This window comes from Amphiura filiformis, chromosome 12 (genome assembly GCF_039555335.1).
Source record: "Amphiura filiformis chromosome 12, Afil_fr2py, whole genome shotgun sequence".
Classification (NCBI taxonomy): domain Eukaryota; kingdom Metazoa; phylum Echinodermata; class Ophiuroidea; order Amphilepidida; family Amphiuridae; genus Amphiura; species Amphiura filiformis.
The window spans coordinates 57481579-57498341 of NC_092639.1; the positions used below are offsets into that span (position 1 = coordinate 57481579).

At 38.8% G+C, this 16763-nt stretch overlaps 1 protein-coding gene across 1 annotated transcript; it reads left to right on the forward strand.

Annotated features, from left to right (window-relative positions):
- Positions 1-214: 214 nt before the first annotated feature.
- On the forward strand, positions 215-12935 carry LOC140165439 (uncharacterized). Its single transcript, XM_072188739.1, has 9 exons — positions 215-1090; positions 2265-2437; positions 4218-4419; positions 4784-4948; positions 6728-6909; positions 8263-8335; positions 9708-9872; positions 10454-10595; positions 12670-12935. Exons 1-9 carry the CDS (start codon positions 742-744, stop codon positions 12830-12832), a joined length of 1614 nt encoding a protein of 537 aa, XP_072044840.1. The 5' UTR covers positions 215-741; the 3' UTR covers positions 12833-12935.
- The last annotated feature ends 3828 nt before the right edge of the window (positions 12936-16763 follow it).

Genomic DNA, 16763 nt, shown 5'->3' on the forward strand with positions numbered 1-16763 from the left:
TTATGCTTTCTTGTAATATGCAAATATATATATTGGGGGTGTGATGTGATGTGATTTGATTTGGTTTGGTTTGTCAAAATGCTTTTAAGTACATCATGTGTGTCTGCTTGGAGAACAACAAAGCACTATAGGCCACCAGCATTTAAAACCAGTCCTAGACCACATCAGTCTCTTGTACAGTAGTGCGTCATTCATTCCCACTTGAGTTTGGAGCACCTGACCCAAGATGGCACTCATGATGTATACTGACCATGTATTTGTATGAGCAATCTATGTACTATGCTCTAAAACTAACCAACAGGTGGATCAAGTATCATTGAACAATGCTCCATGAAGACTCTTGAATATCATTTAGGCAGACACTTCTTGGCTCTGTTTTGCATACAGCTTGGGAAATGTATTCACATAAAGAAGAGGTTATTGCGGACTACTACAACTCACTACGCTGGACTTCAGATGTTAAAGTGATTCATGCTTCCATTGTCGGTCTATGCTTATTGGTATTATTCATCAACTATACTATAGCGTGTTCAGTGTGCTGTCATTATTGCATTTTTATCCAGTTGGGTGTAGACTGGTTACACCAGCATCTTCTTACACATCACAATTGAACGCTGGATGGATGGATCTCCAAAAACGGGTGTTTTAGTGAACTGACTATAACCATTGCCTCGACTTGATTCCTGATCAATTCTATACCTATCGACTCTTGAATTCTTGTGTGTCTGTGATCATTGCTATATGACAATGCAAAGGGCCAGATTGAACAACAATGGGCCCATCAAACCCAAAGTCACTTCATCAGCCAAAGCAAAGCCATCAGTTCTTCGTCAAGACACAATGCTGCTCAGTGCTAAGGTATCATACCTTACGATGCATGACGATGACTCCAGTGATGAGGAACTGCATTTTCCATCTCTGAGTATTAATAACAATAGAGTGGAATGCAAACCATCGTATGAAACAAAAATAAGGTTGACAAATGATGAGGTGACATATCGCACCAAGAAGAGTCTAAGATTGTCAGCGTCTACTCATGATTCCAGGAAAACATCAGCTACAAGTCTGCTGGTTAATCCTTCCGTTTCAGGTAGTTTTATGTTCATGATAGATTCTTGATGAAAGCTGCTACTTCGGGCCTAATAGTTTTTGATACGGTTTTTTTCTGATTTATACAAAAAAGGATTCTTGGTTTAAAATAATAATGTTGAAGTTAATAATAATGCTTGTTAAGTCTAAATTCATCAGGTTTGCAGAAAATCAGAATACAAGGTTCAGTTTTCAAAACCAATTATATCAGTTCTGACTTAGATCAGTGAACAAATCTAATTGGTATTGAAAATTAAACCTTGTATTCTAATGCTTTTTTCCTTTTGAGCAGTCATATGATGTAATACAACATGGGGCTATTAGAAATGCTTTTCAGGACTACTTTGAAATTCAAAATGAGATGTTTTCAAAAATTTTAAATAAACTTTATTTTTATCATCTTGTGCTAAAATAAATTGTTTCCTGATTTGATATGGAAGCAGTTAAAGAATGATGTGTTTAGGGAAAGAGTGGCTCAGTGGTTAGAATCCCGTGTCTGGTAAAAAGTGGTGCATGAGGACCCAGGTTCGATTCCTGGCAGTGGAAAGTTGTGATATTGAGCTGGACAATAAAAACTTTAATTGGCAACATTCAGAATTCCACTCTCCCCATGGTGCATTTAGGTAAATGAACCATGAGAGTAGTCCATACTTTGGAGGAGATGTTAAGCCATCCTCCCCATGTACAGAAGAGGCTACATATTTTATACATGTATGTACATGTAACTTGCAGTCAGTTTTGGGATGAGTACATAGGTAAGTGACTGTTTCCAACCTGTCTTGATGTTCAAATGGACCCCAATGGAAATAAGCTTCATAATCCAAGGCTCTCTTGGGTTATCAAGGGGGGTACACCCCATCAGTCTGAAACACCGTTAGTCTGAACCACCGTCAGTCCAAATTTTTAGGGTTAGGGTAGGGTTCCCAACCCTAACCCTAAACCTAACCCTAGAAATTTGGTCTGACAGTGTTTTGGACTGACGGGGAGACTCAATCCAGGGTTGTCAAATCAGTATTCATGCACTTGGCCTACACTGAATCATGTTGTTTGGTCAAAACTTGATGGAAGAAAAACCAGCAACTGCAATATACCCAAGTTATGGTATCAATTGGTTGGACGGAAAACCAAAACAAAACTGACGACTAAAATAATGTGTGATTTGTGGTTCATTGTAGATTCTACCATGGATTTGATGGAAGCAGCAGAAAAAGGGGATGCTACGGCAGTAAGGACAGCGCTCAACAAATATGGTCCAAATATGGGAGGGAAACAAGCTAACGATTACAGGATCGCATTACAGAGGGCGTGTCAATATGGACAGACGACGGTGGTGCAGCAACTTTTAGAGGTAACTTTCATGGCGTCATGCTCTCATCTGTCAGAACACACGTCTTAAGGGGGTAATACACCCCTGCCCAAATTTGTGCCTATTTTTGCATTTTCTTAAAAATTATAGCACATTGGGGACAAGTAAGATATGTATATTATAGGGGCAAGGACTACTACTACTGTACTGAAAATTCTGCAACTCAAAGCAAGTAGTTATTGATTTATTGATCAAATATTGGTTTTCCCTCATTTTTGACTGTAACTCCACAACTGTTGTCTGTGCTGAAACAAAATTTCCAGTGCAGTAGTTGTAGTCCTTGCCCCTATGATATATATATATTTTTTACTTGTCCCCAATATGCTATAATTTTTAAGAAAAATGCAAAAATAGGCACAAAATTGGGCAGGGGTGTAGTACCCCCTTAAACCTATAGGCTATACTGCACCAAAAAAGTATCCAAACACTTCGAAAAATTCCTATTTTATTTGGGTCAATATATTTTTTCAATAGATGCACAATCTAATCCTGCACATTATTACACTCCATTGAATTCATTGCGACCTCAAGAAGTAAAGTTACAAGCATTTGATTAGATGAAGGTCCAGTTATAAAAGTGACAAACTGGTCTATTATACAAGGTGAAATGAATCTGACAAATGCAAAAAAAGAGAAACACAGTTTCTTCAGTCAAGCTTTATTTAAAGCAGTAATTTTTTATGTTTTTTTCTTCTCTGTACTTTTCGCAACTTTTCAGTTCTTTGGTTCCAGTTTTCTTTTGTTTCTTTTGTATTAAATTTAAATGAACAAAAATGCACTCATAAATTAGCCATCCACCACTCTCAAATCAGAAGTCTAGTCCGTGGATTTTTTAATAGCATGGGTAACCAAAACGCTGGTTGTTGGGAGGCCTGCAAAAAGTATGTGTTTTAAGTAGGTAAACAATGTAATGCAACTCCAGACACTCCTATGAAAAGTGCTTTGTTGAGTTTATTCAGTACTTGTAAATAAGTCAATAAAAAGAAACTATGCCCCTTTTCAAGTGCTAAGCTAGGCATACATGGCGTAGGAGGCCAATGAAGATGTTTGAATTCCTTTTAAGGAATTCATACAGGGGGAGGGTGTCACTAGAATATAAAATTATTACCCATGCTCATTTATCAACCTGCGATACAGACCCTAGTTGGCGTAACTAAAGGTTGCAAACTTACCACCCTAAATAGTGTAAACAAGATACTATTTTAACACTAGGTATGTATCAGACTTGGACCTTGGGAAGATTTTAAAATATTTCACACAATTCTTAGAAATGTGCTTTGTTATCACAAAATATTTAACCCTGAATGGCTATTTTCTGAGGTTCAAAAGATACCCTATTAGTGTCAATATAGCCAGAAATGGACCCTTCATGTACATGTAGTGAAAAAAGGACCTCTAAACATTGCTGTATGCTCCGAATTTTTAACGCTGTTTTTATTAATGAACATGTGGCACACCTTTATAGGCACTCGGGCCAAGTGCACTAATATGTCTTATCTCTTAAACAACATTTTGCAGTTTTTAACAAAAATAATACATCAAAGGAAAACAATGTTTGTTGAACATTATTTCTATGCAATTTTGTTTACTATGAAATCATAAATTTTGGGAAAACATAAGGCACAGATAATTGCATTCACCAAATAAAAGGAACAGCTAGAGCCTATGTAGCATGTACACATTCAAAAAATTGTACCACATATATATGTAGGGTGCTCTAGCTCCTATTAATTATGTTGATATTCAAACTTGACTACTACAGGCAGGAGCAGATCCAAATATGAGAGCAAACAGTGGAAGGACCCTCCTGCAAGAAGCATGCATCGGTGGTCATCCTGATGTCATCAAGATCCTAGTGGACTTTGTAGAGGATGTTGATGCTACTGATAAGGAAGGTCAAAGTGCATGTCATATTGCTGGTTTCCAAGGAGAGGTGGATTGTCTACAAGTCCTGGCTGAGAAAGGTAGGTATACTTGTATGGATGAAGGGTTCTAAGGGTATAGGATGTGCAGTAGATTCAGGGTGCATTTTCAGCCATTAAGTTGAGACAAGAGTTTAGTATTTGGGCATTACCACACATTTGTGTCTGTGGGTTGGTGGCAATGTGATCTGCTGACATGTCACTATATCAGGCCAACATTGTTTCATCTAGTTCTCCCTATGTACAAGCATGCTTAAAGGCTGCAAATGCGTACTTCAGGCATGCAAGTGCGCTTGAAGGCTGCTTTAAGACCGTGCACCCTTCCCCCTTGACGAACTGAAAACAATTCCATATTGTGCCAACAGGCTTCTGAAACACAAACTTTCATTCTCCATTTTTCCTGTAGGTGCGGATTGTTCTCTTCAGGATAGCAAAGGAAGGACACCAGCTCATCTTGCAGCACAAAGAAACCACCCTAGGATCCTAGAATACCTGCTGACTGAAGGCATGGACATTGAAATACCAGATGCTAAGCAGAAGAGGCCTATTCATTATGCTGCTATATATGGAGGTAAATTTTGACGATTCACAATACAGTGCGCCACCAGCGGTTGCTCTTGCCAGTCCAATTTTTTACCTTCATGGTCGACATTGCCGTTCAATTCACCATTGGATTTTCACACGAGTGTGATGATAATAAAGTTGAAAACAGCTCCAAAAAGGATTCCATGTGATCAATCGAAGAAAATGGATCGACCATAATTGTAAATTACAGTGTGACTGCGAATTCGCGTGTAACATCGTTATATTGACATTTAAACACACAATGACATTATCTTCTTGTGTTGTTTTTGTATTATGCTGGCTTTGGATATTGACATTTTCCCATTATGCACTGCATATTTTAACCTTTAGCCAAGTAAACGCTGGAGGTGCATCTTATTGGGAATCAAACAAATTCTGGAATGCCGGGTTTTACCCAGATTGAATACTGCTCTCCTGTTTTGTACACCATACATGTACTTACACCATACATTCTAATATGTGACCATCCAGCACAACTGAGCCCTGAAGTCGCCAATCATCATTTTTGAGATATTCATCCAAAATATTCTGCTTGAAATTAGCTTTAAAATGATATATATCATGTCTATAGTACTTGACATTTAAGTAGTGAAAATCAATAAAACAGTCAATAAATCCTTTGTTTCCTATTGTTTATTGTTAAGTTCAATGGAGCATATCTCGATAGTGGCACTGGCGACATCCGGGCTCAGTTGTGGTGGATGGTCACATATATAGTAGCATAACATCTCATTACACACTAAACATCCCTACATACTGTATTGTCTGTATTAAATGCCCTGGGTGTGCAATTTTCAAAAGGGGTGTTCAGTGAAAAAAGCTTAAAATCGGGGCAAAAATCAAAAATTGATCCAACTCTGGTTCATTTTTATGTTCAAATACAACATGGGGGTGCCCATTATCATGGTAAATACTACAAAACAGGGTTGCCCATAGCCCGTATCGCTGAGCAAAATGCTACTCAATTTTGATCATTTGTAGCAATTTTATGCCATATAGACTTAAACAGTGAAGTGTGCATATTTAAATCAAGTGGTGCAAACTGATTATGGTACGCATAAAAGTGTCTTACATCCAATGCTGCTACAAAATTACATGCTGTATATGCATTTTAAGTAAGCATGCGATGTATACTAAAAATTCTACCATAATTTGGCAATGAACTGGATGGAAGATCAAGTGCAAATAGGTTTGTGACTAGCACTGATACAAGTTACGTTTATGATGGAAATTTGTTGCATTTCAGTCACTTTGTTTTTCATTAAGAAATTGCAGGGAGGATTTAGGCAATATGTGACCTGTTCTTTGATTTATTTATTTTTGATATTTCATGATTTGAATAAAAATGTAAGCACAGGACAATAAGCTTCAAAATGATACCAACATTATTATACATAGCATCAATACTTTTCAAGATATGGATAATTTTGTAAATGATACCTTGATATTGTTGCCGAATTGCTATTCTGAGTGTTGGGCCAATTAGTTTGCTGCCTTTCACAGGATAGAATAGGGATTATCATAGACTTCAACTGTCAATTATTGATTAAATAAACCTCTTTTTAATAAGTACTTTCAAGGATTTGAAAGTCCACTTAGTCCCACAGTCAAATACCATGAAATGAAGAATTCAAAAATTTGATTTTTTTTATGGGAATGTTATCTTTAAAGGCCTATAACTGAAAAACCTGTCTGGTGATTTTTTCCGGGTTTAGTTGGAGCTGGTCACATATAAATTTAGTAACCATATTGATTTATATTACAGGTCTGGAATGCTTAGTCATGTTCATTCAGAGTGATTGTAATAGTGTACCATCAGATGGTAATGGCAGTACTCCAGCCCATTATACAGCCTCACATAATCATATTGACTGTCTCAGGTTCATGGTCAAGCATGGTAGTGACAAAGAGGCACAAGATGGAATGGGAAGAACACTTGCTCATGTGGTAAGTGTATGGCCAAATATTTATTCCATTAACCACTAGGTCACAAAGTCATTTTGAGTGGGCACTTATTTTTTAATATTATTTGCATAATTGCAACAAATGGCCCAGAATATGGATTTTAATTGGTTCTGTGTTTGATACACATTTACTTGCATGGATCCAGGACATAATGATAGAGGATCATAAAGTCTCTAGGTGGGGGCTTTTAGGGGCATGGGTGGTTATGGAACAAATTCAGTTATTAGAATTGAACACTGAAAAAGCCATTATTTTTAATGTTTGGGAAATTAATCAAGTAATTGCTTTTGTCACAAAATCTTTATGTATGTGGGAGAGCGTGGCGCAATGGTTAGGGTACTTGCCTTTGGTGCATGAGGTCCCGGGTTCGATTCCCGGTGGTGGCGATTTGCTGGGATATTGACTTGGAAAAAAAAAGTCTGAAATTAATTGGCAACATCTGTAGATTAAGTTTAGACTTCCGCTCTCCCCCATGGTTCATTTAGAATTGGGTAAATGAATCATGAAAGTACTCCGTCCTTCGGAGGGGACGTTAAGCCGTCGGTCCCGTGTGCAAAGAACCATACCTGTACATGTATCTCGAAAAGAGTAGGGTGTTAACCCCTGACTGTTCCCAACCCGTCCCGGTGTTCAAATGGACCCCAATGGAAATAAGCTTTAATAGAGGCTTTCTTGGGTTATCCAGGGTAATTGTCACAACCCGAACAAATCAAATCAAAATTGTATAATATAGTATTACATCGAGGGATTAGTGCAACAGAGGGCTAGCTACAATTTGGGCATTTCGAGATAATGAGCAAAAATGTTTGCAGATAGCTCAGATGCAGATAGCCCTTTGTTGCTCTAAACACCATAGACCCCCTTCGTTTCATACACAAACTCTATGGATGGTTTGCAGATAGCCCTTTGTTGCACAAAACAAAATGCTACTTTTGTGCATTTTGTTAACAGGAATCCTGATTTTGAAATTCATTAATTTAAATACAATTTTCAATGCAGATAGCCTTTTGTGTCCAGAATATTCCCAGTGTTCTTAGGATTATTTACATTGATTTTTCCTTGAAGCATGCAGATATTAAACATATTGGAGTGAGGATTACTATCAGGCTATAATGAGCCCAAGACAAAATGCAGCAGAAATTGCCTTTAAGGAGGAAATATCCAAAAGTGTTGGAGGTGGGAAAAAAATACATTAAATGAAGAAATTTTGTGTGGAGTATATTTTACTTGACTAAAAAAACATAGATGTAGCTGACCATTTGTGAATCATACCCTTGTACCCGACCCTTTTGTATCAACAAGTTGATCACATTCATCATTCATTTTATTTTTCAGGCTGCTTTCAAGGGAGCCATGACCTGCCTTCATTGGTTGTTTGTAAAGGGTGCCAATGCCAATGCGATTGACCGTAAGTTTTTATCATCCAGTGTTTGTGAACATAAAATTCTTTATTCCTAAAGTGAAATTCCTGTTTCTAATCATGCTGTCCTTGCATGCAGCTATTGTATATTTTGTAACAACTAGTAATGTCATCAGTCTTTACTCTCTGTAGAAATTGGCTGCACCAAGCAAATGAAGCATTAAATTGTCTGCCCATTTTGGTTCAAAAATCCCAAATTAACAAATTGTAATAAGGAATTGCATATTCTTGTGCGGCAAATCTAATTTTCACTGGACCAAAATGGCAGCATATACAGCCTCCGAGTCATGGACGAAAAAGATAATAGACCAAGTCCAAGCAGTCAAAGTCTCAGACTCACCCGATAATGAGAGCCGATTGTTCCATGAAATGTGACAGACAAAACTGCTACTTTCCGTGTATACACAAAGGCACGCAAGGCTGGTGTGATTGTTAGACACGGCACAATCGAACAATCAGCCCTCATGAATATGCGAGAATTCACAACATATAATGCACTGGGACTTTACTGTTGATACATGGTCTGCAGTAGTCTGTGCTCTGAGTGAACACTGAATGGGCTATTCCAGCTGAAATTCATATACCTGCTATGGATGACATGACCTTAATCTTTGACAAAGAGAGTGGGAATTTTCAAATGGGGTTACCTGAATTGGTGGCCTATTTGAAATGTACATCCTCTTTGTGGGAGATCAAAGTGACATCTTTAGGGAATGTATGGATTTCAACTGAAATTTTCATCCCCATGAGTTGAAATCCACACACTGGCCCGGCCCTATACAGTCAGTCTACTCTGAAGTACAAAGTATATATACTGACGCGGACGCACACATTGTGCCGACTTTGAAGGCACGCACACCCCGCAGCAGAGACGCTGCACTACGCACTGTCACTTTGTACTTCAGAGTGGACAAACTGTAGAAGACATGATCTTAACCTTCCACACAGGGAGTGCAAATTTCAAATTTGGTTACCTGTATGTCAATGGGTGGCTCCAGTTGAAATATATACTACCTGTGTGGGGGATTTTAAGTCATGTCTTCCATATGGGTGTATGGATTTCAACTGGAATAGCGCATTGATATTACTCTTGGAAATTAATTTTGATCCTGACACACACACCCCCACACACACATTCGGACACACCACAAATCACCACCGGCAAATGTTAATACAAATTTTCTAGTTTTTATCAATGTACTGTGGACATGTATACAATACAGTGGATTTATCTGCGATACCTGTGAACATTATTTATAATACATTAAATACTTGATCAAGTAATACTGTCCAGCTAGTGTGAGTGTCCATGGTTCCGTTTATCTTGGATCTAACTTGTCCTCTTTTCTTGTGGTTATAGATCAAGGCAATACACCTGCCCATCTAGCAGCAGCAGGTGGTCATGCAGAGTGCTTCAATTGCTGTGTGCAGCATGACACTAACATGGAGGTGCAGAATGAGAAGATTGAGACGCCTATGGAGACTGCTAAAAGACATGGTCATCCACTGCTTATGAGTAGGGCTGGTGAGTCAAACATGTTTGTTTGTTTAACTAGTGTGGTCTGTAATGGACATACACTTATGCCCATGGAAAGTCCATGTTCCAGGCCAAAAAAGGATTTTCACAGCATCCCAAAATACACCATGTGCTGTACATAGTACCTATATGTGATATTTGACCTTTTTCAGCCGCCCGTACTCCAAACCATGATACGCGTGTGGGCCAGGAAAGAATTAAAAATATAATGGATTTGTGCATCTATCAGGAATTACCCCTTTGTTATGCTATAATAGCCATCCAAGAATTTATGTGTTGAATGTTGCGGTCTACATACATCAGTGAACATCAGAATAGAAATAAAATATGTGTTATATCGTGAATTTCAAAAAATCAAAATTATTTAATATCAGAAGGACATTCTTCGTATTCAGAATCTAATTCAATATGTCTGATGTGCTCTTATGTCCCACAAAAATACTGTGCAAACGTTCTTACCCAGCCCTTAAAGACACAAAAACTAAATTGCAAAATAAAGTAGTCGATAGATAGATAATTTTGATTGATTGATTGTTATTGACACAAGATCTGTTACATTTTGATTGCAGGAAATAATGAAGTACGGTGTGTGCACTGTAATGATAACTATGAAATGGCAGAATGGGAAAGGACCCACCAGCCTAGTCAGGTCCAGAAAGCTATGAGGAAATCTAAAGGATCAATGTTTAACAATCCACTGCCCACAAAACAGTAAGTATTTTGTTGTCAGTGCTTTAATTCATGTGGTATTGCATTATTATGAAATCTACCATACCTCTGGAAGATTTAAGGTTAGCAGCTATTGTAAACTGTTGCGATTTGGTAGTTTACAGCATCTTGCGAATGGTAGTGAGCTTGGGCAAAAATTGCATTGATTATTTCATAGCGATACTTTTGTGGTTCTTGAGTTATACTGTAAAGAGGGCTATGAAACAACAACACTTTTGTAAAACGTACATAACTCATTAAGAACAGTAAATCAATCACGTTTTCAAAGTATATGATTTGTAGAATGAACGTTTAATAAACATCAGTGTTATTTTCCAATATATTGAGAAAGGTCTTCCACAGAGGGAATATGTTTTTCAAATGTAATTGGTGGGCTAATCATTTTGAAGCCCATACTCCCGGCCTTTTTTTTTAGCTTTGGGGCTTTGCATATAATTGAAGAGATATTTAAAACATAATGTAAACAGCATTGGAGGAGGCACAGTTGAAATCCTGTCTGATGTTGGAAGGTTTCTTTGGTCTGATGGCTTGAGAAAGTACTTGTGGTCTGCATGTTTTGCACCGAGGTTTGTTGCATATGGTTTACATGTGTTGGTATGAATAGTGTTTTTGTTATCCAGTTTGATTTGTGCTTTGACGAGAATGTCGCGGAGGTTCTGAGGTCGTTTGAAAGACACAATTGGCAGATCCGGAAGGGCATTTTGTAGGCAAAAAAGACTCTGGATGATGGGCCAATGTTTTCGGAGAATGCCATTAAAGTTGGGGAGGTTGAAACAACCAGAGGCACTGTACTCTCTTTTTAGACTTGTTTTGTTGGTTTTGTATTGAAGAGTTTCTTGGCATGGAAACAATGTCCTGTCTGTAGCTGTGTCGAAGGAGATGATTGATGAGTTCATGAGAATGTTTGTCCAGATCAGAAAATTCACTGCAAATTCTGTGAAGGTGAAGCTAGACTGTACGGTATGTTCTTAGTAATGTGTCTGGATGGCAGCTTGGTTGCAAGTAGAGATGTTTATCTGTTGGTTTGTTGTACAAATCTGTGGTTATTTGAATATCCGGAAAGAGTCTAACAGTCACGTCGAGAAAAGGTAGTTCAGATTTGGAATATTCATAAGTGAATTTGATGGCAGGGTGTTCATTAATGGCATGATTGACAAAGTTGACAACATCTTCAGTTGAATGAGGGCAAATAAAGGAAATGTCTTCAATATATCTGTACCAAATGAAGGGTATATATAAAGATTCGAGCCAGGTATACCAACTTGGTGTGGGGAACAAAGACAAGATAAAAACTTATGCAGTATCTAAACCAGAATGGTGTACACTGTTACTGCACAAAAATACAACCGACGTTTCGAGCAGATAAACTGTCCTTCCTCAGGGACAAACAATACAGCAAATAATTGAATCTAGTAGTGGGTAGCAATCATAAAAATTAATCAAATCATAACAAATAATTAAACCAAGGTAGCAAGCAAAATATCAAAACTGCAGAGCCAAAATTATAGATACCTACCAAAAAATTAAAATATGACCAAAAGTCATGATTTGTCACTATGTAATGAACCGACAAATTAATGTTGTCTCTCATTCCAGTGACTATAGGGAACTATCATTTAAGCTCAAAGCTGACTGATTGCCTAATTTATTGCTAATCCCTGTTCAATTTCTTTGCTTCTTTTTCCAAGTCCTCAATTGTTCCAAAACATAGGAACTATTTGCTATTGCACAATTTTACTCAATTCAAAAGTAGCTGGGTACTGGTTGGTACATGCATGGGTGCTGCCATCGGGGGCGCTGGCTACTGTTGAGTTACAGGCCATCAGCACCACTGGATGTTTCCAAAAGTATGACTTAATAGGGCAAGAATAATTGTGCTTGGTAGTGTTTGATTCAGCTATAGCCAGGATGCACAATGGCATGGCTATATAGCGACTTGCATATCTTACCAATATTGCTGAAGGGGTGGACAGGTCCATAATTTTTTTTGAAGGTGTGGACAGATCCATAATTTTCTTACCCCTGATTTATAATTCACAATTCATTTCTGTTGCAGGAAACAAGCAACTCGAGCGGAGCTCAACAAACAGCAGCGTCAAGCCAGGGCAGCCAGAGAAGCAAGGTTGCAGAATTCGACAGCAGTCAAAGGAGGCCTCCCAAGGAGAGATCTTGCAGCAAAATTTTTCGGCAGAGAAAACGAAGACCCTTTCCGGAAATAGCTCTAAGTTGGAAATTGAGTAGGCCTACTGTACAGGTATTATTTTCAGATATTGAATGAGCATTTTGTGCTGTAACAGAGTACTTTCTGCTAGTGTGTGATGAATTATGGGTTCATACCACTAAATCCGCCAGTGAAGCGGTTTCCGGTAAAAGTTTATCACGACTATAGTCCCAACTTTGCATAAAAATTGTACAAAATCGGTACAATATTAACAATTTTAATGTTGCAAATCGTGTTTTGCTAGAACTTGTGAATGTGATCTCTACTAATTTGAACAGAAAAACGCGAAAATTTGAGTGATGTTTTCGATGATGAGCGCATGAACACCACGAGGTCAAAAGGCGGTTAGCAGTCGGACGTAAACACGGGAAAATCGGGTCTTTTTATATATAGCGCTATTTTTCTCAAAAAGTAGACCTAAAATATGGTGTCATTTTCAGATATGTTATGCAGAATTTTGTTCTGATTAAGATGATATCAAATATATATTTCAAAGTAAGGCGTAACTCGACTTATAGCCTAAAACGTGACCCCTATTTTGCACGTAAAGTCTATGGAAAGCTATTTGGTGGCATGTACCCTTTAAGGTTATACTAAACTTTGTAATGATCGATCCAGAATGAGACTGCATGTAGCCCCCTTTAAAATTATCTATTTCTGGAAATAAATATCGTAGAGAGAAAACTCAAACTACGTCTAAAAGCTGAAAGTGTACTGGTTATTATTATGCTTGAATTTTCCACTTGGCTCAAAAAAGAAATGTACTTTTCAAACATTTCAAATTTTTTCAATATCCGGAGCATCAAGATTTTTTTGGGAACACGCCATAATTTCTCAGTGGAAGTGGCGATTTTGTTGGGAACTACGACGCACATTACAAACAAGTCAATAAAAGAATGTGCATATTCATTCTTGATATTGCTTGTCTCGATTTGTTTTAGTAAGCTTACATGTTTGCGAATTTGAAGTAAAATGGCCTCCACTTGTATGTCGTTTTGTAACCAGTAATAACAATTCCGTGCGATTTCATAGACAAAATTCTGACCTACATTATTTCTATAAACCCTCTTCTATATGCAGGTGCTATTTAAATTTTTATTTCGATAGCAGAAAATTGAGATATTTGCTATTTTTCCGACTCGCTGCTGTCAAATTGTCTAGTTTCGCGATAAAAGATACAGCGAAATCAATTTTTTTTAGAACCATTTCACCTCGTTTATTCGTGCTTTGAAGTACAAACTTCAAAATTGATATAGTGATTCTATATTTCAAGCTGCGTCATACTGTGTTTTTCTTACCTCTGATTGTCGCTGCTCAAGGCCAAAATTCAAAATTTTTTGGACAAAAGTGACACTCTCATTTTTTTAAGCACGCTGTTTACGTGTCTGACGGGCTCTATTTGCCCGATAAAGTGGTGTTGCCGAGTTTGGATTTTAAAATATTTAGGTATTTTCTAGCTTAAAATCTAGCGCCAATGAACCTGGTGCATGGGAGGGAAAATGTGTGGGGGGGTAGTTAGGTAGCGAAAAAAATGTGCACATTTTCATGCTTGCTGCGCGTGCAACAGGTTTAAGGTATGGGTATGGGAATTGGGGAGCCAAAAACTTGGCATATAGGCCTAGGCCTATGCAAAGGGGATGGGGCACAGTTTTGGCAGGCCAAGGGGAGGGGCCACAAAATTTGGCAGTCCAGGGGGTGCGGACAAGCGATTTTTGGCTGGCGGGACGGGAGGCAAGCGATTTTTAGCGAGTCGCTTGGAAATTTTGGCTTATAATTAGTAGGCTAATACCGGTAGGCCTACTGATTGCACAACCTTCGAGAAAGCAATTTTTTGGCAAGCCGGGGCGGGGAGGGAATAAATTTTGGCATGTCGAAAGGGAGGAAGAATGACTTTACCTAGCACACATTAAAGGGGCATTTCGTGATCCACAACCTCATACAACCCCATAGGCCTCGTCCTTTCTCACAAGTTAAGATTTTATACCACTCATCCCGCTCTGGCCACATGTTTAGGCATTTTCACGCAGATCAATTAGTTAAGCAATGGAAAATATTGCCAAATTTGAATTTCGTTTTAAAGCCTACTCCCCATTAAAAAAAAACCCACTAATTTTGGGGATTAAAAAAAGTTCTGTAAAATGAAACAAAAGGCTGCCTCAATCCTAATTAGGGCCTATTCATTTAAGGCCAGGCCTTCATTTCTGAAAATAGCGGGAGCTCAGTTAGTCACTGTACTCAGGAGCTTGACAAGGAGCTCAATTATATAATATCAATATTAAACCATAGGAGCAGCTCAATAAATGCCATTGGTAAAATTATTAGGCCTACGATATTTTATTTGACTGTGATCCTATACACTGTATATACCTTTAAAATTTCTAAAATTGGTGGAATTGAACAAGCTCTAAATTTCTCATCGTCCAGCATAACCAAGGGCAACTGGGGTGGGTGGGAAAGCCCCTAGCTATGGCCATACCCGTGAGTGGCGGAACCAGAATTTTTTCGCGGGGGCATGGGGGGTGAGTGAATTTGAGACGGGCACTTGAAATCATCATTTTGCACTAAATTGCCGCAAAAGTGGAAAATTACATAATTGTGGGGATTTTGCCTAAAAACTGGGTGGGAAAGAAAAATATTGGTGGAAATACTGCCCCCTAGCGGCGCCACTGCATATCCATCCATGATGCTAGAATGACGGAAGTTCTGGCGCTATGGAAATTCAATTTCAATATCACGAGTTTTTATCAGGGATTTTACCAAGGGAAGGCGATAGGTGTAGGATTTTGCTGATATACCAGGCAACCCGAGAAAGGAACTGAGGTGTGGCTAAATAAGGGAGTGTTCATTATAAATATTTTCCATTATCATACTTTCGACGCCGAGAGCATAATTATTTGAAGCGTAGGCCTACATTGAAAGAGAAACGCACATGTCTCTGATTAGCTCGGGGATTAGCTACTGCGCTGCGTGCTGGCCTGTTGTTGTCCCGGTTGTTGTCGAGTGGAAATGGGAAATTTATGAATGAACTTCCGCAACTTTGCAACATCAGCACGCAGCGGCGTAGCTGGGATTTTTGAGGGGCCCAAATCCACCAAATTTCCCACTGGGGGCGGGGGCCCAAATAGACAATTTTTGCCAGGCTTATTGATAATAATCGTATATGGTAGGCCTATTGAGCTGTAGGCCTATTGCATATCGTTTGGATTCCCCATCTCTCTGCCCCTCCTCTCACCCTCTCTTCCCCCCCTCTTTTTTTTTTCCTTGCACTAGGGGCGGGGGGCCCAAATAGGCAATTTTGCAATTGCCCCCCGGCAGCTACGCTACTGTCATCACGGTAGACATACTGTAGCCTACAACTACAAGAAAGGTTTACAGACAAATATAGGCCTAGGTCTAGTAGACCTATCAAAATGTTATATTTTTATATTTTCTGGTGGACTCGCGGAGAATATCATGTCATGGAGGTCCCGGCGCTGGGTTGGGGGGGTCTCAAGGCATTTTGGTATGCCTACCCATGCTTGATTCCGGAGGTTTTTAGCAGGCCCGACCATTTTTTTATAACACCTCGGTGGTCTCTTCAAAACATTTGTACCGCGGGGACTGCAGTCACCCACATTTGGCCTAATTTGACGCTTTTTTAAGGGCACTTTTGCCAAAATGCGCCCAAAAGTTGGTCTTCGCTGTAAACCCACCCATCATAGTCGTTGAAAAGGTACTGGCCTACTCCAAAACTGTGGCACATCCACGAACCCGAGGAGAGACCTCCAGCGGGTAAAAACACACCTCTAAGCGGGACCAGATTTATAATTTAAAATAGGCCTACATTTTGGAAGCCAGTCATCACGACAAAAAATCGGGCCATGGTAGTGTTAATGGTATTAACACTTTGATTTTAGGCTTAAATGATGAGTGTAGGCCTATAAATTGCA